Source organism: Netta rufina (assembly GCF_964035555.1).
Source record: "Netta rufina genome assembly, chromosome: 26".
In the NCBI taxonomy this organism is placed as follows: Eukaryota; Metazoa; Chordata; class Aves; order Anseriformes; family Anatidae; genus Netta; species Netta rufina.
In genome coordinates, this window is record NC_140150.1 from 136,693 (window position 1) to 164,176 (window position 27,484).

Consider the following 27,484-nt stretch of genomic DNA (forward strand, 5'->3'; position numbering starts at 1 on the left):
GCTGTAGCATATCCTGTCAAGCACAGATTAAAAGGGCAATTCTCTTTGTTGCATGTGATATGCCAACAATTTCCACTTATGCTCTGAAAGTACTTCATAGTCCTATTTGTTGTTGTGGCTTCTATGGTGGACCACTTTATATTTGGTTACATTTAACTGGAGAGTGCTAGATGTCAGTTCCTGTTATTCTAAGATATGAAATGTCTACATGTGGGACAAAATTAAAAGAAAAAAAAATGACAACAACAAAACCACTGCCACCACCACAGACAAGCCACAAGTCTTCTACAGGATTATCATGAATGAATGACAATACCCCACAATATCATAATAACACTAAGTGGTAAAAGTCACAAACAATTTTCATTTTATTATGGTTGTAATGCTATCAACTTGACTGCCAATTTGATAGGCAGGCAGTAGGTAATTAGACAGACTCTTCACTGATGAAGGTCCTGTATGGAAACTTGGCAACATGCATGTATAATTCTTAGGAAAGCTGTCAGGTGATTTATATCTGTGTTCTAATAAATATAGCAACGACATATGGTTCCACAGTTTATGCTTCAAATTAACAATTTAATGACATCTTACTACTGTGTTTACAATCTTAAAATATGTGTACATATTTTGTTCCTAATGAAGCTGAAATCTTCTTATACCTACATAATACTATTGAAAATCCAATTTTAAAAGTTCCAAAACTGTTCTAACATACCAAAGTAATAGCTATTGCAAACAAAACAGTCTAAAAAGACAGTTCTGACATTTACAATGAAAGAAAAAGCAAGACAATTTCACATAAAAATGCATGCATTTCAGCGTTTCATTTACTAAATATCGTTTTGTTAATTATAGGTTACGAAAAAGAGAGCAAATTTTACATAACAGAACTGAAATTTGTTACAGCCAGTATTTCTAATGCCAGATTTATTTTTTTGAAACAACTTTATTCATAGTTGGACTAATTTCAAAAAAGACTTTTTATAGTATAGTGAATGAAATGTTTAAAATGCTCCACAGATTGCAGTAGTGCTATAAGGACTATTTGTAAAAATAAAATTAATGTAGTATTAAACACACTGAACAAGACAGAAAAATGCAACAATGTACTAACTCTCAAAGAATAATAATACTGTGCTTGTACTAATCAAATAATGCTGGGCACTAGTCTTTTTTGTATTTTAAGTAAAGAGTTTTTCAGCTTCTTTAATTTTTCTTTTCCTGTCCATTTTGGAAACTGCACTCCACCCAGCCTCTCTCATTTTTCTCATAGTTGTAAGCTTCAGTGCAGAGCCTGGAGCTTTCAGGTTTGATGTAGTCGGTTTCTAAGATGAAAAAATAAAGCCATCCATTAGTTTCTAAAACAAATTTGATCTACTGTTCATTTTGATGTGAAGAAAAGGTAGCATACCTTTTTTGGTGTCATGGCATATAATTGTGAAGCTTGTGGATAATCTTTGTATAATTTTTTAAACATTTCTTCCTCTGAAACTATGCTCTTAAATTAAAAGAAAAAAAAATTTAATTATATTATATTCAGAAATCTCTTTTCTTTCCCAATAGGAATACTGTAGTATGAAAAAGAAAGTTAAGATATCACTATGAAACCTCAACAGTTCCAATAAAAACAATGTAAAATTCATTATAAAACTGAATATATAATTTTATGTTGCAGTATTCTGTCATAAAGTTACTAATTATGTACATATAAATACATTTCCAGAAAGAACCAATGAAATAAAAAATCACTCATAAATAGATTTGTATACAGAAGCCCACATGCCTTATTTACATTCTTAGATACATCAGTGTGCATAAAGAATTATTAATCATGCTATTTGTTCTCAGATTTTTACCAAGAGATCACTATGCTCAGAGCTATCTGACTGAGCATCCAGCTGCAGAAGCACTTTTTGCTTTTTCCTCTGTTCTGAAAGCAGATTTGTGCTTTCACTTTGCATTTTATGTACTGGGGGAGTCTTTACAATATATGTCTGCGAAAGAAAAAGATGGCATTTAAAATTACATTTTCAATGGTAATTATGGAATTTAGAACTAAACAGACAGAATATCCAGGCAGACAACAGAGAGATACTGTGTAACAATTATCTTTCAATTCAAAGCATGAAACAAAGATCCAAACAAATCAATTAAAAAAAAAAAAAGTTCTGTGGAAGAACTGAGTTTTATGGCACACTATATCTAATCTCTTTAAGCTCATCTAAAGAAATTCATCTGTTATTTTGACCTGTAGTCACTATGTACATACTGTAACCAACATTTATGAAAATGCAAACAAACAAGCTTGCAGGAAAGTTTTCAGAAAGACACTGATAATGAGTGACATCAAGAATAAGATTGTTTTTGCTTAAATAGTTTTTCTCAGTAGAAGTTAAATAGAGAAATAAATAGTCAGAAAAAATAAAACAAGAACAATTCACTATCATGAGTTACAAACCTTTAATAATCGACTACCCAAGGGACTTTTTGCAGGTGCTGGAGATGTTTTTTTACTTTCCATCATGTTGACTTTTACAGGAATATTTTGAGACAATATTTTTTTTACATTAATAGATGTACAGTCCAGATCTAAATGAGGTTTAGGTGTCTCAGTAAAGTAAGTTTGTGTTTTCTAAAATTAAAAAAGGTTTAAATTAAAAGCATTTCAATGTCTTTTGGCCAGCATGTATTATTTATCATGGAACTTAATCTAGATTGCTTAGGTACATATTACCAATTTTTTTAATTATTTAATGATAACATTAAAACTACCTTGTGCTTCTTTTCATTTTCAGGAATCATATTTGGGGGCGTTTCTTTTGCAAAATTCTCAAAAAGAGTTGTGGGATAGGTAGTAAATGTTTTATTTTCTAGTCATTATTTCACTCAAGTAAACAGAAACATTTTTGTTTATTGAAGTTAGTGTTACTTCACTGACTTTTAATTCTATTTCACATTTCTTTGCTAGCTGAAGAATACTGTATAGCAGTCACAAAATCACAGAGTCACAGAATAGTTAAGGTTGGAATGGACCCAGAGATCCTCTGGTTTATCATCCTTGCACACAGCAGAGTGTACTACAGTAGGATGCTCACGACAGCGTCCAGCTGGGTTTTGAACATCTCCACGACTCCACAGCCTCTCTGGGCAACCTCCTCCTATATTCTATTACCGTTAAAGTTCTTTTTTCTTGTGTTTGAATGGAATTTTTTGTACTTCATTTTGTTTCTATTATTTCTTGTCATTTCACTAGATACCACTGAGAAACATCTGGCTCTGTGTTCTTTGCCTCCTCCCCCACCCCCAACCCCAGGTACTTACACGCACTGATAATAGGCCCCTGAAATTTGTCTTCTTGAGGTTAAACAATCCCAGCTCTCTCAGTCCTTTTTTCTATGTCAGATGCTGCGATCTGTTAATCATTTTCATGATTAACACAGCCTGAAATGCTGTTGACTTTCTTTACCACAAGGGCACATCCTGTCTCATGTTCAACCTGTCCACCAGAACCCCAGGGCTTTTCCTGCAAAGCTGCTTTCCAGTTGGTCAGCCCCCAGTCTGTACTGGTTCTAAGAGTTATTGTATACTTCATGCAAGATTTCAGATTTCCCTTTGTTAAAAACTTTATCAGATTCCTGTTCAGCCATTTATCCAGATCCCTCTGAAATCATCTGCTGTATCAGACCTTCCAATTTTGCATCGTCTGCAAACTAACTGGGGATGAATTCTGTCCCATCATCTATGTCATTAATTAAGATATTAAACAGCATTGGACCCAGTATCAAACCCTGTGGTACATCATTAGTGACTGGCCTCCAGTTGGACTTTGTACCATACTGATTGTAATCCCTTGAGCCCAGCAGTTAAGCCAGTTTTCAGTCTACCTTACTGTCCACTTATCCAGCCTAAACTTTATCAGTTTGCCTGTGGAGATGTTGTAGGAGACAGTGTCAAAGCCTTACTAAGCTTGAGATAAAGAACTCCCAGTGTTCTCATCTTCCAAGTCAGTCATCTCACCACAGAAGGCAACCAGGTTGGTTAAGCAAGATTCCTACTTCACATAAATCTGTCCTGACCACTCCCAATCACCTTGTCCTTCATATGTTTGGAAATAGTTTTCAGGATTATTTGTTCAATCACCTTCCCAGGGGTTGAGGTAGCATTGACCAGCCTATAGTTCACCAGATCCTCTATCTTGCCCTTCTTGAAGATAAGAATGAAATTTGTTTTTTTTTCATCTCCTCAGGACCCACCCCTAGTCACCATGACATTTGAAAGATAATTGAGAGTGGCCATTACAAAATGATACTGGCCAGCTCCCTCAGCACCTATGGATGTATCCCACCAGGTCCCATGGACTTCCATTTGGCTAGTTTGTTTAAAGATTCCCTAACCTGATCCTCCTCCACCAAGGGTAAGTCTACCTTGTTCCTGATTTTCCAGGTCCCACTGAGTACCACAGCCTTTTTTCCATGTTGTTTGTTACCAAAATTCCTGCCACATTCAGCAGCAGGTCCTGTAGAAGCCTTTCTTTCTGCCCTTCATGTCTATTGTCAGTTTTAAATCAAGATTGGCTTTGGCTTTCTTAGCGTTTTCCCTGCAAGCATTAACAGCTCTTCTTGTGGTTTTAATCTCTCCTTGCTCCCACTTATCTACTCAGGAGTAATGTAAAACATTCACAAACACCAGAAATTATACATAATGACTTCAGGGATCATCAAGCTCTCATTTAAAGACAGCAAGACTTAGAATCAGAAACCCATTTCACAGTTATCATTGTTACAGTGCATATGACCAGGCCAAGCATGTCACCCAGGCTGCTACCTTAAATATATAAATATACCTTCTGTTCAATTTCTACTTTAAGCTGCTCCTTAAGGGATGACAGTTCACTTTTCAAACATGACAGTTCGCTTTCCTAAAACCAATTAGAAGAAATCAATGGAAAGGGTTAGCTATGCTTAACCTGGAAAAAAGAAAATGGTCCAAATGAGACATTATTTCATATTCATTATAAACAAAAGAAAATTCCACTTGTTCAATAGAGCTAATTTAACCATAAAGTTACTATGCTGAGTAGCATTTACAATTCACTTTTAGAGAAAATTCAATCACTAAAATAACACATGATCAAAGAAGTTGATTTTTCATTATATAAAAATAAATTCAAAAGAATAAAAAAAAATATTGGCTTGATGTGTCACACCTTCTATAAAAAAAAAGTCTAATAAAAACATGCTGTAAAGAATTATCCTGTGAAGGGAAAAGTTAGAAAAATACTACATTTTAAGTTTCATAACTTAAGTTTTCAAGTCTTTCATAAAAGACTTGAGGGGTTGTTGACTCTCGGAACATTTCTCAAAGCTAAGGTTACCAGAAAGGAAAAAAAAAAAAAAAAAAAAAAAAAAGTGATACAACTCTAGAGTTGAAGTTTTGTTTCTTTTAAAAAGAGCTGAAGTACTACTGTTCAAAGCAAGAAATAAAAATACTTGTGAGAAGGGGATAAAAAAATCAAAATGTTTAATACTAAAATTTTGTAACCAGACAGTGATGTTAGAACATAATGCACTATTAGAAACAGTAGACAGAAAAGCACAGCTACTTTAAATAAGCTCTAGAAAATTAGTATTTTAATGTACATATTAAAATCTGTAAGAAAATATAGTACACAGAAATTGGTGAGTTGTTCCTTACTGTTCACTCGCACTAAATCAGACTCTTAAAAAACAAGGAACAATAAATAGGGAAAAAAATCTAATATTACATTTATATTACCCTTTTAGGACAGCAACCCCTCCATTTAATTATTCAGTGCTCAAGAGTATGCCTTACCAAAGTTCTTTTCAATGACAACTGCTCTTGCTCTTTTATCTTACATAGTTTTAACTCTGTATCCTTTTCTTCAACCATTTTATCATATTCATGCTGTGTTAAAAATAATAAAAAAAAGTTATTTGACTAAATGTTACAGTTATAGATCTATCTAGTCTCAAAACAATACTTTTTTTTTTTTTTTTTTTGGTAATAAAGCTCTTCTGGAGCTTCAGAAAGCACTAGGAACAAACATGGACACTTCTGCAGAAACTGTACAACAGAAAATACACAAGCAGTGTTATTTTGTGGGGCAATAGTGTTTTATTTCTAGGCAGTGTTATGCATGTTATCTGCACAGTAGAAAATGACAAAAATAAGTTATACTGCTGAAGTTCAATAAATAATCTCCTCATAAAAAGAGGCCCAAACTGATATTGAAAAGCATTACATTAGGACAGTATCAAATGAAGTTAGAATATTATATAAATAAATAAATAAATCCTGCAAAGCACAAAAACATACACGCTCCTCTTTTTTCAGTCTCTGAATATAATACTATGAAAAAGAATGCAGCCTACAAGACATTGTCAAAAGGCCAGTGCCACCAGCACATCTTACCTTAAAGATTACTGGAAATTCTAAGGTGCTACTAATTCACATCATGTTAAGATTTCCAGAAATTTATATAAATGGAATTTATCTGCCAGTAAACATGCTTTCAAAATATGAAGGTGAATTTACTTTTAGATGATGAAAAGTCAAGTGTGTTAAACCTCATTATCCTAGACTCACTTTCTAATTTGTAAATTCTGGTTTTGAAAGGTTTTTATTTATCATAGTATCACACATTAGAAATCTTACTTTGTGCTTTTCCATAAGTGCCATCATTTCAGTTATCTTGTGTTGACATCTGATGTCCATTTCTCTCTGTGTTATTGTTGCTTCATCAGCAAGTAACTTCATCTTTTCTACCTGTTAGTATCAACTTTCTTTTAATTCATGAACAACTAAGAATAACATATTATAAAAATCTTAGTTACATTTCTTCCCACCTCCGTGTGTACAATCTATATAGTTTCATTTAGTGTAGTCTTCATTTGCTTTCAAGATGCTTTTCAAATCCTACATCTTTATATACTTTGTTAAAATGGGCAACTAATATCTAGATTAAAAGTACCTCCATTCTTCCATGGCAAATAAGTGTCATTTTGAACCACAAGGCCATTTCAAGCACTCTCCCCTACCATTTTTTGATATTATCATCAAGAAAGTGTGGGCAGGAAAACACTAATACGAGAAAAATTATATATATATTTTTCTTATTCTGTACTTATACCAAGAATAGAATTTCTAGGGACAATATCCTGACAAAAAGATTTTTTAGCTAGGTTATTATTTTAAAGACATATAAAAATGCTTCAACCTAAAGAATCTAGTATTCTAAAGCTTTGCTCACAGGCATACACAAGAAGTTCCATCTATGTTTATAAGACTGCTATGTAAGTGCAAGGAATCTCACTGGTAAAGCTTCATAAAATATATCAAGAATTGATAAATTATCTTACATCAAAAACTAACTAAAAGTTGCATAAAAATTAACAACTCTCACCTCTTCAAGTAATTTATTTTCCGTTACTCTTTTTGCTTCAATTTCTCTTTTATACATGTCAACTGTTTCCTTATGTTGATTTTTCATATTTTCCATCTCTAGCTGTAGTTTATTCACCTTTTGTGAATGGAGAATTATTGCTGTTACTTGTTCAAAAATAAATATGCCAATGACTTTATTTTTCATCTTATTTTCAAGTTGAGCCACTCTGTACTTTTCAGGTATGTGACTGTACTGTTTCCTATTTAATGTTCATTTTTTTATCATAGAGTTGAACTTTGGTCTGAAAGTAGTTAGAAACTACAGCAACACCAGAAGAGGGAAGGCAGCCCATAATAACAGTTCTGTGCATCACTGTCAATAAAGCAGTCCTAAAACTAGAGCTAGTGAATCACAAAGAAACATTAAGATATAAAGGAATAGCCTGTTAACAATCTGCCAGTATTCTGCCTTTTGTACAAAGAGCTCTTTAGTATTGCTGGCATGGAATGCAAGGTAAGAAAAATGAAGCATAATTAATAGTCTTCTAAGATCTGGGAGTAGGGCTGTATTATGTTTATGATTAAATCTTTCAAATTGTGAAATGAATAAACAGATTATTAATAAATAACTTATTTTCAGAATTTTATTTAATTCTAAAAAAAGGAGAAACTCCTTTTAGCTGCTGATATTAATGATAATTTAGTAAGAAAAAAATAGGAAAAGCCTGTTCCTAAGCAGCCACCCTAAATGTTGTATATTCTTAAAAAATATTGAGATGGAGATTTTATTTCCTGCCTTGCAAATCCATTTTAGATTTTAACATTTTTATGATACGTTTTCCTACCAAGTATTTATTTTGATTAGTTTGCCCTTTAAGTTTCTCATGTGAATACCCTCAAAACAGTCCCCATCTTTCCTGAAGTACCCTAAAGTGGGCACTATATTCTAATATTCAAATAAAGGACTTACCATAGCAGAACACAATAAAGGAGCTGTCTAAAGTAAATAATACATGCATTTCTTTTAATGTTTTTCTCTTTCAATGGAGTGACATTGCTGAATAATGTTCGGTATACTATCAACCAAAAAACAAAGGGACTTAACTCCTTGATAACTCCTTGATATATGAAGTCTCTCTCTACAAGTCTGATAACCCCATATCTAATTATTAGAAAATGAAGCATCTTCCAAAATTCATGTACGTTTCTCTCTAAAATCTGTATCCCAGATCCATCACGCAATGAAGAATGTGTTGAACAAGTTTTATAATGAATTACATAGGGACTTAGAAATTCAGTCTTTGTGCTTTACCCTTATCTTACATGTGACATGAATTAAACCTACCTTCCCTTCATAAATACTTGTTTTCTTGCTTTCTGCAGTCATTTTCTTTTTCAGCACCTTGTTCTGTTAAAATTAAGTAAAACAATCACCATAACAAGTTAACAGTATTATGCAACAATTTAGCCTCACATAGTAGGTCAGAATCCTCAGAATTCTAGCTTTCAGCAAGCAAATAAATAACTGTATTCTCACTGTAGTACAGTTCAGGTTCTAGAACGGTTTTCCAAACGGAAGTGTTCAACTGTTTTAATAATATTGCTCCTTACTCTTCATGACTTTATGAAAGACTCCTAACGGGCAACAACAGAAAATAAGGAAAGAGGGTGCAGAATAGGAAGAAAAACTAAGATGCATCATTCCTCTTGCTTTTGTTCTACAGAGCTTGTATATAAATAAATTTACTCCTGTGCTGCGCTATAATGAAAGAACAGATACAATAATCAATTGATTCTAAGCAGATGATTCAGGGATTTTATTCTGGGCAAATGCTGTCAACTGAAAACGTACAGATGTCAAGAAAAAAAAGTAAGTTTTTACAATACAGTTACTGACAATTTGTCCTTATGTACAAGTCTTTTTTATTATCGGTAACTGAAATAGATCATTATGCCAAATGTGATACCATGGATTGATGATACCATGTTCTAAATGAAAATAATAACAGTTTACTAAAGACTCTTTCAAGAGTTTACTATAATTGCATTTTACAAAAGTAAGAATAATTTCATAAATCAAGTAATTCTAAAGGTAATTCCTTGGTTTGCTTAGAGTTAAGGTAAGAAAGGAAACATTCTAACTTACATAGCTATATCTAAAGAAATCACACCAGACTAAAATGTTTGAATAGTAACAGTAACCTCAAAATACCATGTTTTGTGTATTTGAGTATTCTAAAAGATGTATTTACCTCCTGTTGCAGCTCTTCAATATACTTTGTTTTATTTTCCACCTGTTTCTTCAAATTATTCAACTAAAAGAGATACTTCAAACATTAATTTATAAACTCTTAAAAATGACTCAGTGTGTTAGACATTACTGTCAAAGTTCTTAAATATGCATTTGCACAGGTCCAGTTAATTCCAGTGGGACTGAAACACATGCCAACACATTACAACAACTCAAGTTTTGACCATGCAATACAAGAATTCTGCTAGCCTAGTAACAAACATCAAGTTTAACAGCAGCTACCCAGATCTTCAGTGGTTATTGCGCTTATGGAGAAAAAAAAAAAAAAAAAGTAGCTTAATGATTTAAAAAATTAGCTTGTATGAAATTACCTACAGTCCATGAAAATTTTAAATTTCTTACCTTATTGTCTAGAATCTTCAACTGCCTTTCCTTTCTTGAAATTTCATTTTCAATACTCTTAGTCTGGAATTATAATTGTAAATCTAGTCAAACCATTATCAGAACTTTTGTACTATCTTAAAGAAGAAAAATGCATAATCATAGAATTACTACTAACTACTACATTACAATTTCAAAGCAGTTCTGTCAAAAAGAATTAGATTTATTCCCATTTTGTATTTGTTTGTTAAAAATATATATAATTAATTAAATTAAGCAACTATCTTGTGCCCTCTATATCTTCTTTGAATTTCATGATAAAATTTTGAAATCCACTGTTATGTTAAAAAAGCAGGTGTGCTTTGACAATACAATAAGAAAGTAAAAATATTTAAACATATTCAAACTGAAACTCATACTGAAAGCTAATCTGGATGCTGTTCATCACTAAATGGGTAAATCAAAATAATAAAAAAAATGAGGTTCCACGTTTGTCTAAAATATAACAAATTTGGACTCTTAAGCTTCCATATAAAGAGTAAACATCCCAGTGAATGTCCTTATCTTTTAAACAGGAAGAGCTCAAAATATGTATACATGGTGACTCAATTCATAGAAACACTGAAAGAAGAAAACCGTTTTAAGAGAAAATACCCCTTTGCATAAAAAAAATAAAATAAAATAAAATATATTTTACATTTAGATTATGTCCTACAGGTAATGTTACATATGTTATTTATTTCAAATGATAAAGCATATTACATGGCATACATTTTCTTCATTTTCATCCAGTTTGCTTTTAATCTCTTCACCTTTCTTTGCCATCTTCTCCTTCAAAGACTCTAATTCATTTCTAAATGCCAAATTACCAAATATTAGTAAATATTTATTTAAGAATATTAACTTATTTTCAATACAGCTTTATTTAGTATTTATCCATTCTTTATTTTCTAAAAAGAACTGGTTTGTTATCTACAACTACTACTGATAAGAATTTCATAAGCTGTTCAATGGGATTATTCTTTAAATTTTGCAAAGTGACTGAAGGTAATATCTGATCTGTACATAGTTTTTGTAAGTATGAAAAAATGTTCCCATTATATTCTGATCTGTAATAGCATAATGCTTCTATGAAATTTGGAAGGCTGCCTGTCAGGGTACTAAGACTAACTTCAAATGTAACATAATCAATTTTACTTTTTTACATTTAATTCATAACCCGTAACCTAAATTTTCATTTTATTCACAGCTAAGAGGTTAACACAGAACAGGAGAGGCTTCTAAATGTAACCTGAAGAAATGGCAAAAAAAAAATCATAGCAATTGGTAGTACTAACTTGTAGAAACTTCTACATGGCCAACACCAATACTAAATTGCTTTTGTATAGAAAAAGGCCCATAATTTAACGACAATGCTTAAAATGCTTAAAAATCATCTAAAATAGCAGAAAGCAACATATGAACACAACATTTAGACTAACTGTGAAAGAAGCAAACCTACTTCTTTTAACAACCTTTTTTACATCAATATTTATTTTTACTTGCCTTAGCTGGCCATTTGTTTCTTCCAGATTATCTACTAACAGCTTTGTATTTTCTTCTTTTTTTCTATCACCCTACATAAATACACATATAAATAAAATAAGTAAAATTCAAGGTGACATCTTAAGCAATATCTTGAAATGCTACATTCACAAGGATAACTGCACATATACTGTATTTTAAAGACAACAAAGAGTTCAGATACTCTACAAAACTATGTGAGATTGAAGTTTACCATATGATTTATATTTTAAACAGAATGTTATCCTTTAAGAACAGCTGGAAGTTTACAACTTACCTCATGAATTTCTTGTAGTTTCCTGAGTTCTGCAGCTATATTACTTTTCTCTTGGTCCATTTGCTCTTTTTCTAATAAGAGCGTGTTGATATGCACTGTTAGTTGCTCATTCTTTAGTCTAATTTAAAATAAACGGTCAAGAGAAATAAGAATGTGCACTTTGAAATTTCCTTTTAAATTAGATTTATCTGTTATAAAATGTTACTTCACACTGAAAAAAGCCCAGGCCTGTACCTGCAAATGCAATCTTTGCAACAAATTTAATATAGAGTCATAGTGATGTGAAAAGGCAATAGGTGGAGGAGCAAAAATGAGTCGACTGTTGTATAAATATAATGGCTGTTGGTAAGAATGTAGTTCAACATCTATATTAAAGCAGGGTTAACAATGATTTCAGAAACATTTTCTCTTCATATTAAGACAACTAACTCACAGAAATATGGGACAATTACATATTATAATATAATATAGTACATATAATATGTAATTGTACTATAATATGTAATATGTATTATAACATGTAATAATATAATTGTACATATTGTAATATATTGCAATATATTAATAATATAAATATATAGAGGATGTCATGCTGCGTATATAAATTCAAAATTTTCATTAGAGAACAATCATAGATCATTCTGTTGTAAAGTAACTTCTATGTAACACTAAAAATAATTAAACTAATACTATATTTTCAAAAATCATCATACGCCTCTCGTTCAAGATCTGCATTCAGTGTCGTAAGTTGTTCTATATAACTCTGTTCCTTTTCAACTTTAGTAGTCAGCTGTATTTGCAAATCATGCATTTCTTTCTGCAGAAGAAGAAATGTTGTGAGTATACATATGTAAATTACAGATCGTGCAAGCTATCAGAAAAGAACTGGTGACACAAAGCTTTAAGATTAAACAAAGCTACAGACAATCCATAAATTAGCTAGACTTTATCTTTACATAACACTGGTGTAATGTGGTAGTGTGAAATCTTGAAATCTGATATGAATGTTGAACATGTCCCCTATTTTATAGTCTAACTATTCTCTGCAAAAGTACTGACAAAACTACTTTTCCATGGGCATTTAAATAAAGATGGTGTTGCCTCAGACATCATAAGCTTTTGAATTTACCTAAATACTAAAAAAGCAAACAAACAAAAAAATCACAATTCCAGTCCTATGTGATAGTATAAGCACACATTTTGAATGCATTCTGAACTACAGAGATACTACTTTCTACAAGCTTTCTGAACTGCTCAGAAATTGGTTGTCATTACAAGACAAGGCAAGCTTTGTAATGTGATGTAGTTTATAATACATAAATGCTTTGAATACTATTTTCTCTGAATAACTACTGATACAGTGTATACACTGGCATGGAGTTGATTTAAACCAGGGAGAAAGACGGTGCATGTGTGTCAATGTACACTTAGTTTTTTAAGCACAGCATATAATGAATTTCTGGAATTTCTCATCACAGAAGGCTATGGATGCTAATAGTATGAAGATGTTCAAAAACTGATGAAACTATTGGACATGGGTAAGTCTATAAACAGGTAACAAAGAGAACTGACAAGGATGTGTCCTCAAACATCCTTAATACAGTTACTGCAGGAATGTAAGGGGGATGGACCAGAGGCTACTCTACTGCATAGAACCATTTTCAGAAGCAGAATACTACACTGGATGGACTACTGGCCCAACTACATCAAGTTTCTTGTTATATATATACAAGCAATAAAACTGTAACAACTAGTTATAGAAAAATGTTAGGATCACCCTTTATTCTGACCTCTCTAATTTGAAGAATATTTTTCATTTCTTTTCCTCTCTCCTGCAAATTTTCAACAGTAGCCTCAAGATCCTTCTTTTTCCCAAGAAGTTCCTCAACTTTACCCTGTTTAAGAACATTAATGAAAATGTTTAGAAAATTAAATGAATAAGGAACAAATACACTTGACATAAAACGAGGTTTGCGTTTACCATCTTACTTGAATGGATAGAGTTACCTGTTAGACTAGTAAATACAAGATCATAACTAAAGTCATTCTGTATTAGAAGTGTATTTCATATAACTCAGACTTCCATAACAGAAAATGGGCCTGTGCTGAGGTTTAGTAGAGTTCACACAGAACAGAGCTGATTACCTCAAGAAACATCCCTATAAGGAGATAAGAACATCCAGTCTAATGGGAATACATGGAAAATGGTGTTATAAGACCATTCTCCAGATTGAAACTCCTAATTGTTTTCTCTGAAAAGTGACATGTATTACCACACTAGGCAATGCCTTATAGATACTAAACACTGCAGTATGGAGGAAACCTCATCATAATTAACACCTCTCAAACAGTAAAATAATTGCAACAGACTTGTGAAGTAAGAAACCTAGGAAATCTAGGAAATTGCTTATTAGATCCCTCATTTTATCACGCATAACCTTTTCACAAATTCTACTGCCTTTTCCAAGTGGCGTCAATTAATCCTTCAGGCTTAAATATCATATGCTGTGTTCACAAGATGTGAGCTAATGTTTATCATGCCCACACACAAAATTATTTTTTCAGAAAGGTTCAGGATGAGGAAGGAGTGAATACTAGGCATAACTAAAAATAGGAAATCCTTTTCATAGAGAGTGGCACTTGATTAGGTGTGAATGAAGGAGGAAATAACCAGAAATCTTGACATGGAAAAATCAAACAAGCAAGACAATGGAAGGAAGTAAGTGCTTCAAAGAAAACATCAAAATAGTTAAAAAGGTAGTTAAGAAAGCAACATTAGGGCAGATTAGACAGTGTTTATATGGCATATAAGGTACTTAGAAGGCAAGAGAGATTACATATGAAAAGTTAATGCCATGAAACTAAGAAAGTAAACATTTACCAGTGTTTCTGACAGCTCTTCAAGTTGCATTTCTTTGTCACATTTTAGTTTAGTCATCTCTTCTACAGCATATACAATGTAAAATTAATTGAACAAAGAAATTACATACATAGAAGACAACATAAAGCATTTATCCTTTCACAGTGCCCAGTTTTCAAAACTTGTTGTATTAAGTTCAGATATTTTAAAGATAAACTATAACCCAAATTATCACTTAATCTGAATATAGAGTTAAAAAAAAAATAAAAAAGGGATTCAGAAAGATATTAATGAAAATACATCTGAAGAAAAGCTAATCTAATCATTCATCTTAAATAAAATTAAGAGCCTATTATATTTTCTACAACCGTGGCTTCGAGTCTTAGAGTGTGTACTGTAAGAATGTTTACAAAGCAGTAGTCTCAAGGTATTGATGCATCTGCGTTTTTCTGGAAAAAAATCTGAATATGCTGAAAAAGGAAACCACTCATTAGTAACTTCGAAATGTGTTTTCTAGGTGCACATTAACATTATTGATATTTTTTGCAAGTACTGAACACCAAACTCATTTTTGCTTTGTTATCATCACAGGTCACATCTCACCTTATTCCAGAGAAACATTATCAGCAATTTTTAACAACTTTATTGTTAGATTCCCTCAATACATATATCAAACTATATTTCTCATCTATCATATCAGGGCTATAGACATACACTGCACAGTGGGAAAACAATGCCAAAGGTTTGGGTGCTAAGGAGTGCATATGTAAAATTCACAGGGTATCAAAACAATATTTATAGTGAACCACTGTAGGTGTTGTTCTACATCCAACATAGGGACAGTAGTCTGCAGGAAAGCTTAATGCAGGTGATTCGACTCTACTACAAGCTACAGAAGTAATTTTTGGAATCTATTAGTCAGCAGTCTAACGCTACCTCTGAAACTAGTCTGGCCTGCTATTAGTCTTAACTGGGATAATGCAGAGAAATCAAAATGAGTTCTAGGAGCATCCATGCATGTATGGTCTCGCTATTGAGTCTGTTCAGCATTGCTGTTTGACTATTGCCAGATACAATGACTACCAAAGAAGTGGGAGTAGGATGAGTAAAAATAAACTTAAGCAGTCCTGGCAGGTATAGACTGTGGTAAATTTATTTTTTCAAGCAACAGCTACAACACAGGGATAGTCTCTTTTCAAGAAACAGAAGAAAACATACTTATTACTATGTAGCTCATCTTCCTTCTTTCTATAAATCTTACCCAGCTCAGCAGACTTATTTGTGAGCTCCAAGGTAAGCAGTTTTGACTCTTCTTCATATTTCTTCAATCTAAGAAAATTTTAATTATTTTGTTGTTGTTGTTCAGTATACAGCACTGCTTTTGAAAGTCTAAGGACAGTAAGACAAAGTCTTACCACAAGCATTTGAAGTATATTGCTTTTCCACAGGTAGATAATATATCAAAGATATGTGAAATATGATCCGTATGATATATCAAATGTATCAAATTCCACTTTTACAGCTTCTGAACAGCAGGCAAAAGTAAACAAATATATGCATACCAATGTCTGTACTTCTTTATGAAAATCAAGAGGGCAAAGATTTACTTTCTCATAGACCAGTATCAATCAGCATAATTAAAAAAAATACATTAAATTCTTTGCATTTAAACTGGTGTGTCAAAATATGAATTTCAGTTTCGTCTCCCTTTGTTCTTGGGTTTATCATACCCTTCAACTACTTAGCAGATACCTTGATGGTAGGTACTCCAAATCACTGTTTATTAAAAAATTCTGTTGTGATAATGTTTTAAAATACACATCTACAGTTCTATTCCCATTTTTAGAAAGGTTGATTTTAGTTGCTATTAGGTTCTTTGACATATACATATTTTTTAAAACTACAGAAGGCCTGAAATACAGGAATAATAAAGATTGGTATTAAATAGCACTGTTATCATGTAAGGAAGAATATCTTCCTCACTAAATGTTTCATTATTAAAGAACTTTAAAGTTCCAAATGAGATGACAGCTCTATTAGTTAAGAACTGCATCCACACAAAATCAAACAGTGCAACCATGAGCAGGATTATCTAGTGGAAAGTATCCCTGCCCTATCCCTGCCCATGGGAGGAGGGTTGGAATTAGATGATCTTTAAGGACCCTTCCAGCCCAAACCATTCTATGATTCTATAACCGTCTTCAAGGTCTAGACGGACAAAGGACGTAAAAAAAATAAAAACCAAAGTGGTTACAGCTAAACTCATTGATGATGACTGAACGAGTTACTACTGATTCAAAACAAAAAGTTATTACACCAGATCACACAAGACATTTAGGTTTTATTCCTAGCAGCTCAGCAATCCAGTATTTTATCCATAAAATTATTCATTGATTGTAAACTGTTTAAATTACCTATTTTGTTCTTTTTGCAGCAAGGTTTTTAAATTGGAAGTAGAAGTCTTGAACTCTTCTATCATGGATGTATGCAAAGCCTTAGTTTCTTTACATTCTTCCATCTGTGCTTCTTTCTCCTGAGTGACCTGCATTAATGTTTTCACTGCAGTCTGCAGTTCAGTTTCTAAGCTCTTTTGAGTAGCCTACAAAACAATTGACATTTCTAAACGTGTTGTAACAAACAGCTACAACTGTTCCATATCTAAAAAGTATCGGCAGTTAATTATGCAATTACTCATATATTTATATCAGAAAACTATAAACAAACTGTACCTCATTTTTTTGCAATGAAACTTTGGCTTCTTCCAGTTCTGCCCTCAAATACTCTTGATTGAGCTGGGATTCTTTTAACATTTCCTCTTCCAGTCCTAAGCAAAAAGATAAAAACTTACATTTAAGAAAAACAACATTTACTAAAATATGCTTGCATTTGTGTTTTACGGGTAAATATATTCCTACAATTTAATCAGTTAATTACATAATGTACTCATATAATCGTTAAGGAAAAAATCCTCCAAGATGATTATTCAACTTATTAAGTAACTACCTAAAATGCAAAATTGCTTGTATTTATAAAATTTAACAAAATGCAGTCACTCATATGTATCTTGAATAAAAATGTTACTAAATGCATCCCTGTCTATGGTGGGGGGGGTTGAAGTTGGATGATCTTCAATTTCCTTTCCAACCCAAGCCACTTTATAATTCTATGATAAAGCATGCCTTTCCACTCCCCACGGAAGGAGAGGCTGAAAATTGTCTCAGTTCTAAAGAACAAAGCTACTTGCATCACATACTATAAATACTCTGTAATATAAATGGCTTTTAAAATACTGAAAACCTAGTTCTAAAGCTCTAAGTTTCCTCAGCTGCACCTGACTCTAAGTCTGCAAAACTGAATATATTTTCTCCTTGTAATCTTCAAAAGCTTTCATTGCTTGACTCACCCTTAAAATAGAAGAACTCTTTGAAAATATTTTTACTTTTGCCTATTTGCAAATATGAAATTCCATTTGAAAGCTGTAACATTCTGGTGGGGTTATTTAGCTAAGATGTGGAAACATGTCTTTTTGAACAGAGAATACTACTATTTGTGGACTACTGAGCAAAGATTAGATGTGGAAAATTTTACTAACTTGATTGAAAATAGATCAACTCAGTAACCATGAAAAACACTACTCTCTTGCCATGTTTACTATTGAGGAACAACTGAAATGGAACAATCTTCAGAATATGGACAGGGTTTTACCTTGTCCTGGTATATCTTTCTATACTTCTGTTATAGAAAAGAAATGACAGGGTATATGACACCTTTTCAGTAGCATAACAATTTTCACACAAGAGTTTATGGAAAATTAAGAGAAGAAAAGTTCCTTGCAATGGAACTCTCCTGTCAATGCAAAAACAAAGTGTAGCCTAAACCTAAAAAGAAAACCTTTATTATGAAATAAGGGCCTGTATTTTACATAAGGAGAGTTTCTACAAGTCCAGTTCCCACATCAGCAGCATCTTGCTCATTTCCAAACTGGCCTGAATATGACCTGCAAGGTCCAAAGGTTCTACTGCTGACTAATAGGATGAAATTATCATCATTCTGTTTCCCATACTTCTACAGACAAATGTATTTCCATACAATCATAGAATCATTAAAGTTGGAAAAGACGTCAAAGATCATTTGGTCCAACCATCCCCTTACCACCAGTATCACCCACTAAACCATGTCCCTAAGCAACACCATTTTAATATAGTAGAAAGGACTCTTACTTTTTGCTTCCTCTAAGTCTGCAATCTTATTTTTTGATTCCTGCAGCTGAGTCTTAAGGTCTTTTATTGCATCATCTTTTTCACCATTCTGTGTGGTAAGAACTGAAATCTAACAAAATTAAAATAGTATCACAATGAAATCTAAAAATGAAGATTTTCAACTTCATTTTGTACATCATGTATGTTTAGTACACATACTGCTGTCATTCAAGTTAAATAAGGTGGTCATGTCTTAGTCAAACATTGATCAAGTCATACTGCTCTGGATGAAAAAGCTCTTCAGTTCAAAATCAGAACATGAATACCAACAGACTAAAGATACAAGAACATCGCTAAAGTTAACAGAATCTGACGGAAATGCAGACTCAGGTGTTACCTTTTTCATTTTTCATTCATTGCTGATGCCCCAAAATACTCCTTACCTCTCTAGAAAGGCATGTAGACACCCTGCTTTTCAATCTTCTGCTTACAGACTAAAAACTTCTGTCACAATTATTTTTTTCAATTTAGTCTTCCATCACGGATACCTCAACATCGCTACAAAAAACCTACTCGAGTCTCAGATTCCTAACCTCTTCTACCAGCCCATGGTCTGATATGCATTTAAGTGTTCTTTCCACTCTCCTTCTTACCAGGTATGAACCATATCTTTCTTACCTATATGGAGTGATGACTGTTCTGTTAATTTTATGCTTCTGCATGAGTCACCTTTATACAGACAAACTTACGTACAGAAAACAGAATAAGTATTTAGTGTTCACGTGGTGCTTTTATATCCTGTCACAGACATGTCCCTTATTATGATAGAGCAGACTAATTTAAATTTTATTCCAAATAACACAGAATGAACAATCCGCCAAAAGGTAATTTGCAATAACAATTTCCATCCTTCAAAAATACAAATATTTCACAAACAACCAAGCACTTTTAAAACAATTATTTCATTTGATATATCAGCAATTCATTAAAGCAGACTTTAAATATTAAAGAAACAAGATTTGTTTCAAAAATAAAGTCCTACATATTAGATTTTAATAATAAGCAAACCTGCTTCTCCTTCATACTGACTTCCAGTTTGCATTCTTTTTCAAACTTGTCCACTTTTTCTGCTTCTTCTTTTACTTTTGAGAAACAATAGTATTAATAGTTAATAAACTAAAACATTCTCCAAGTTAAATGCAATTTTTATTTTAAGATTGCTTTATAATTGTACAGTTATACATTTTTTTTCCTTAAAAGGAATTGTTCAGGTAATTTTTGAAGTAAATTTCTAATCACACAAAATACCTGTTCTGCCAACTTTCCATAGAATTAGTTCATTACTGCATATATGAATTGATAGACTGCTATATGAAACTAGCAGAAATGCACATGTAAGAATAAGACAAGCAATTAGTGGTATAAATAAAGCAATATTTAATTAAAATTTATGTAGCTATATATTAGAATACTATCATTTAAATAAACCAGCTACGTAAAATATGTAGTCATCTATAGACTGTACTTCACGGACAAAACTAAAAGTTTAGTGACTACTAGAAAAAAAAAGATTTCAAATCTGATTTATTAGAACAAACAAACAAAACAATAAAGAGTCCAGGCAGTATGAGTAAAGGCAGGGTCCACACCTTTGCTAAAATATTTATGGTGCTGATGGAACAATTCATCAGAGGTAAAATTTAAACCAGAAGTAAAAAACTGTGTCTGTGAGGAAACCTAAGATGTTGCAGTGAATTTAGCTTTTCTAGGAAATTTGAAAAAGACCTATCCCAAACTAAGAGAAACTGAGGTAGCGTTAAGCCTGCTGCAAAGAAGCAGACCATAGCACAAGGAAGTATGTAACTTATTTTATAGGAATAAGACTTGGATAAGAAATAATTGACAAGAAATTGCCTTATCAAAGTGACTGAATTTAGCTGACTGTCTTCAACAACTGTTCCTTTAAAGTAAAAGGCATTTACTACTCTACTACTATGAAATGAGAGATTCCAGGACATAGTCTTAGAACAAATATCAGTGTTAACAGTTCACCATTCTCGCACATCCTATCTTTCTGGCATGAAACTGCAAGCAATAAAATCTGAGAAGTACAAAATGGTTAAGCCTGCAACAGAAATGCAGTAAGCATAGTTCTCACATTTGAAACACATTTCCAATCTGGTATTCTCTGCTTGCACACGAAGCTCTTCAAATGCCACTATCATTCTCTAAAAATAAAATTTGAAATGTACATTCATATAAAGCTATGTGCTTCCAGTACTGAAAAACAATATTTGTGGTTTGTAAACAAGCAATATTATAAACTCATTCATATCTGTAGATAAAATCATTAAAATCTAAAGTCAGAGTTAACAGAATGCTACTGGAGATATAAATAATTTCAAGAATGAGATATTTTTACTGGTCCATGATTGTAGATCCCTACTATAATGGAGAAGGCATCGTATATTCCTGAGTTGCTACAACAATTGATAATTAATATTTAACAGTTATAACATGTGCTCCCTGACTCTGCTTAATATCAAGTTCATCAATCCCAAAAAATGATGCCTCACATTTCTCTATTATAAATATATTAGGGTCTTATATTCCACACTGGAGTAATTATTAATAAAAATATGACTTTGACAAGACCACAGTTGCTTTATAAATTAAAAAGCATTAAAATGTTTATCTTTATGTAAGTATATTGCATTTTATATTAAACAAAAACACCTACTAAAATAATCCTAACATACCTGACCCCATTCCACATCTCCATCTTTGGTCATACTCAAAACCTAACTGAACACACTCCTATGCAATCTTTAATGAAGCACTTTTTATACTTTAGTTGATCCTGCTTTTAGCAGGGGAAGTTGGACCAGAACTTACTTCTCCAGAGTATCCTTTCAATCTCAGTCATTCTTTGAAATCACCAGGTAAGTTAAACAGGGTACAAAGACAGCAATTATGGCAGTCAGAAAACACTATACAGATCTGTGCTCCCAAGCAGTGTTGCATTTTAGACAATGAATATATTATATACAGTACAAAATTAACTGTTGAAAAGCAACTGAAAATCAGACTTCCTAGATCCCACATGAACCTTCTAATCACTTTATCAGAGAATGTTCTTTGTATGAATAGTATGTCAACGTATACATGCAACTCAGATATCTCAAGATGTGCGTGTAACTTGGATCACATGTGAGGTTTTTAGCACACTAAGTCACTTACTTCAATGTTGTTATTAAGTTCCACATGTAGTTGTCTCGTATCTTCTCTTTCGTGTTCATCTATCAAAGCAAGAATGTACCATAAGGTTTTCCTTTTGTAAAATAATGCCAGCTGTCCAAGCCATTATGCTTAAGCAGCATAATGAATTTTAAAAGAAATTACAGGCTCTTATTAAAAAAAATCATTGTGAAGTATAGTACACCAAAAGTTATACAACTTGAAGAAAATACATGTCCCATCAAAATACCAAGCAAGCTCGTCTTTTCAAATTACCTTCCCAATCTCATTTTTTTCCACAAAGAACATAATTCTCAATCAATTTATATAGCTATATTAATTTTGACAGTATTAATGTAGTTTAATATTACTGTATCAAAAATGTTAGCATCTGAAAAACTGTAAGATAAAGTTTAACAATGAATTTCCTTCCATCAGCAGAGATGTCCATGACCACAGAACTGTCATTAGAGAACTGTCACAATACTCCGTATCTCCATCTTTTAACAATTCCAGTTTCCAAACTGGTATTATTTTTTTTTCCTTAAGAAAACAATTATGGAAGATAACAATAAGAAACACAGCTATCAAGGGAGTACAGTAAATGTATATGTAGGACTTTGTAGAAGCAAAGCTAAAAAGAGTCAGATACTTCTTAAGTACCCAGGATCAAGTCAGGCAAATTTTAAAGACTATTCACAATTTTGAATGTCATATAGATTAAAATCCCAAGTCAATAACATATTTAAAAACCTCAAGAACGTAAATTTTGTGTCAGCTAGTTACTCATAGTGTCCTGAGTTTTGGAGTTTTTATTTTCCCCCAGGAATCTATAACTGCTCCAAAAAGAATACCAACTCCGGAATTATTTTTAAAGAATGGTAACTAAAGCAGATTCTACTGCTTAAAAACAGTCAAGAAGTGCCACCTGATATATCTTAATATATTCAAGGTATATGGATGTGACTGACAAGTGTGACAAGATTTCAGGAGACGTGTACTCCTCTGGAGCGTTTGCTAGTGGCTAATCAGTATTGCTTACAGTACCTAACACTTGTCATACCCGGATCAGACAACTAAGTAGGTCCCAGGCATGTAACATTTTAGCAAACAATCATTAACTTCAGAAAACCTCAGAATATAGCATTACAAAGTATACATGTATTAGACTTCTGGCTTCACTTCTCCTCTTTACTCTGATGCATTGAGCCACATATAGTTTATCTCAACTCGAAAACTAATTCAGAACCAAACAAAAGATTTTTCCTTCATGAATTTAGAGAAAGCTAGAAGTAAATTTACTTTCATAAATCAATATAAAGAGCATTTACATTTCGTGGACTTCTCTGTGAAGTGAGTACAGGTTTCCTTGAGTAGGTTACACAGATGCCTTGAAGTGCTGTTTCTAAAAGAAGGCAAAAAATACTATAATATGTTGTCACAAGGACGCATGGTACTTTGTACATTTATTTAGTAACAATGTGAACGCTTTCATGAGTTTTACAATTTGGTAACTAAATCTAACTTTCCATACCAAAGCAGTTCTAAGCAAGAAACTCCATTATTTTTGCAAATCTATATTTAACTGTACTACTTACTCTTTTAAAAGGTCTTTATTTTCACATATCTCATCTTCCAGTTTTAAGCTTAATTTTTCATTTTCAAACTAATTTCATGGGAGACAAATACAAAATATATTGTTACTGAAAAATATACTGCAATTATACTTTCAATTCAAAACACACATGAAAAACTGTTCCTATGCATCCAAAGACTGAAATCTGCTTTATCTGATGTTACATGCCGACACAACTTTTATTAGTTTGCATGAAAATATAATAAAAAATAATTTACCATGATCTTAAGCACTTAAAGACATGTTATCCATACATACATTTGCACACTATGGATATGCATGTTTTCTCAGAATAACCATTTTCTCAAGGCAAAAGTTAAACAACCAAAGATGACTTAGGTTATGCAGGTTGATGCAAGCAAACAACAAAAAAGGACAAATAAGTTGTTTAAAACATATTTTTTAATCACAAAGTTCTCTATCACTACCAGCAAGAGAAAAAATGTGGATGAAGCAAGACTGCACCATTTCCTGTACGTGCTGAGTATAGAAATATGTGTGGGCATAGTTTACACATACCAGGAGGATGAAAGCTTATTCAATCTTAAGGAGGTTTCTGCATCCCCACAGTATGATGTGCATGTAAATAATACAATAATGGAATGTGCATTGTTAAAATATGGTAAACAACTTTTTAAAACAAAAAAATATACTTTTTCCTTTTGAAAAAGTAGAACCATATGTCATTAATAACTAGTCAAATAGCTTATTTAAAGTCATCAAATGAATTGGTCAAAATGATTTCTTCAACCTCTGTAACAACCTTTAGTATTTAATTGTATGAATAATACTTTCATACTAAACCAGGAAGAGTTTTCTCTTTAATTTACATATTCAACATATTTTGTACAATACTGGCCTGCAATTCTTGAATGGCTTTACGCTGTGCTTCAATAATCTTTCTATTTTCTTGCAATTTTCTTTCCTTTTGATTTAGTTCTGATTCTACAGTCAGTTTCCATCGCTTGATCTTCTCAGCCTCTTTGTAGAGTTTTGAATACAATTCATTCATTGTTTCTATATTCTATTAAAACATATAAATTTAAATCACAATTTAAATCTCAAGTGCTATTTAATTAATAACATCATAAGTCTTTTTTCTTTTTTTCCTCACAGATGGTGACACAAACTTCTGTATACGGGAAACAAGGTTCATGTATCTGTGTACTTGTATGTATTAACAGACATTAGGGAACACGAAAGGGACATAAACGCAAGTGAAAAATAACTTAATGCCCTCAAATACAGCGATACTGCTAAATGGATAGATATATATTTAACTGCACTTCACCTAAAGTCAATAAAGTTTTGCTAGAATTATCAGTAGAGCCAAGATTCCTTCTCTTAGGCTCTTCACTGAACATTCCCTCTCTTGTAACAATAGACACTGCTGGGTTAAGTAAAACAAGCTACAGAGATCTTGATCTGCGATGTTTATTTTTAGCTAACTCATACACAAAGCAAGAAAAAATACAACCAACATTGTACTCTTAGAATATCTTTAAACCACTATACAAGCCATGCTTGATCAGTGGTTTAGGCAGGTAGAACAATGGGTTACAAGGCAGTTCTACAGGTAGGTTTCATGTCACCTAATGCTTTCCTTGTTTTGGTGGCATCATGATTATTTTCTTTACAATTCTTACTGTACTTTAATATCTGCTAGGGCTAAAAGATGTTCAGTCCTCAAGGATATGAAAATCATTAAATGGGCTGCAAGAAATATGTTCCATTTTCTTGTGGAAACCAGCATTTCATATCTAGGAAGCACAGGAAGCTACTGCAAAAAATTAGCTTTACTGAGTTACACTAAAGCAGAACATGGGCAAAGAGGTAATGAGAAGAATCAAGTGCTTGAGGAAACCACTCCAGTAAACTCACTGCTTTACAGATAAAATAAATAAAGACAAGGTAATTGTAATAACCTACTTTGATTCTCCAAAGAATATTCTGACTTCAACCCTTGTGCCTTCTATCAGACTATTCAGAAACATGTTCACAATGTTGAGTGCCTAAATCTTACTGTGATTAAAACTTACACACTTCACAGGCTCTATTAACATGGAAATCACCTTAATATCTGAAGATTTATCTATAGGTATGTTCATTGAATATTAAATACCTCCTCAAACTGACACTGCTTTAAACTGGAGACACAGAAAACGATTACTACCCTCTGACTACTTCCTCTAGTATTGAATAGTGCTTTAGACACTGTTTCAGGAACAAATTAAGAGGCCCTAAGAAATTAGTTATGCAAAGTTTATATTTAAATGCAACTTTTATACTTAGCTGACCTCTTCATCTATCTCAGGGCAAAGTTTTACTTGCTGTGAAATTGCATCTGAAATATTAAGAAATTCTGGTCAATTTCAAAAAAAAAAAAGTGCAACTGTAGCAGTGCTACAATTATGTTACAGTTACACTATGAATTTATATAACTACTAAGGACAAACGTTCAAGACATTAAAAACTTTTTAAAAATTTTGCAAGATAGATGCTTAATCTAGTCTTTCTTACCTGAATCAGTGATTTCACCATGGTTCAGTGTACTTGTCATTACAAAAGGTGAATTAAAATCATCATCTGGGCATTTGTTAAAACCCTGCATAAATTTAAGAATAATTTCTTATGGGTAGATTTGTAAAGAGGAACTATAAAACAAATACAGCTGATGTGAAAATGGGATTTCCCATTAATAAAGCAACTACCTACTATTTTGAAAGCCCCAAGTATTAGTAACGGCTTTGGAACTTTACTTGCTTCATAGTTCACAGTGGCTTTTCAAACTGTTGGTCTGTAGCTATGTTATAGACTATACTGAGGCTAAAGAAGCGGATGCTTCTGATTACAGCTATGAACTTACTAGCTACGGCATGTTTGTTCCCAGCTGTACGGTAAAGAACTCGTTAAAGCAAAGTATTTTTTTCATATTTATTTTTGCTTTATTGCCAATAGTACTTCTAAAACACATCAGATTAAGCTTTAGCATAAACATTTGACTTTACAAGGTGTTTTGAAAGTCACAGAAATTTATCTTGTAAATACTGTAACTCATTTCCTGTCAGCATCGTATCTGAATCTAAACATATTTAATAAGAAGCCTCAACTCGAAAAGGTATCTTGTAAAATTCACGTAACAGTGCACAGCAACAGTTCATTTTCAATGCGCACTTGGATCTGGTGGGGTCAATAATTCAAAGCAAGTAAAGGTATGAGCGGTGTATTTGCCACTGACAGTTCAGAATTAACCACATCAAACATGTACGTTTATTTGTCATCGGTGGTGTGGAGTTAAAACACATTGCAGATGCCGGAAAAGACGGTTCTTTCCGTTTTTGACAGAAAACGAGTAAAAAAGCCTTCGAAATTAATTTGAAATCGTCAACGCTGGTTTCCGGTAAAGCTATCTCGGCGCAGACGCTTTCAGGCACACGGGGGCTGAGCGCTCGGCTGGGAGCTGCCCGGGAGCGCCGCTCCTCCTGCCCCACCGCCCGCCCGCAGCCCCCAGAGCAGCGCCATTTACCTGACACAGCCCCGCGGCCCGAGCGCTGCTCTGGGGTTTGACCGCAGACACCTGACCGCTGCTCAGGCGCGGCGGAACGAACAGTTTAAATGGCTTTCCTTTCTCCATGGCCTCAGGGGAGAGGGTAGGGCTCGGAGCCGACGCCTC

At 32.9% G+C, this 27,484-nt stretch overlaps 1 protein-coding gene across 1 annotated transcript; it reads right to left on the reverse strand.

Moving 5' to 3' along the window:
• Positions 1-1,184: 1,184 nt before the first annotated feature.
• Positions 1,185-27,445, reverse strand: SYCP1 (synaptonemal complex protein 1; the record flags this gene model as incomplete). The annotated part of the gene is made up of 31 exons (XM_084301921.1): positions 1,185-1,328; positions 1,415-1,501; positions 1,860-1,997; positions 2,462-2,635; positions 2,776-2,832; positions 4,847-4,921; positions 5,836-5,928; positions 6,679-6,789; positions 7,427-7,543; positions 8,753-8,815; positions 9,660-9,722; positions 10,061-10,123; positions 10,811-10,892; positions 11,585-11,655; positions 11,880-11,997; positions 12,593-12,696; positions 13,670-13,774; positions 14,761-14,822; positions 16,001-16,068; positions 17,154-17,338; positions 17,469-17,563; positions 18,960-19,068; positions 20,007-20,080; positions 21,097-21,166; positions 22,179-22,237; positions 23,507-23,580; positions 23,774-23,841; positions 24,671-24,835; positions 26,109-26,155; positions 26,332-26,416; positions 27,338-27,445. The coding sequence occupies 31 exons, from the start codon at positions 27,443-27,445 to the stop codon at positions 1,185-1,187; spliced, it is 2,934 nt and encodes a 977-aa protein (XP_084158047.1).
• Positions 27,446-27,484: the final 39 nt, after the last annotated feature.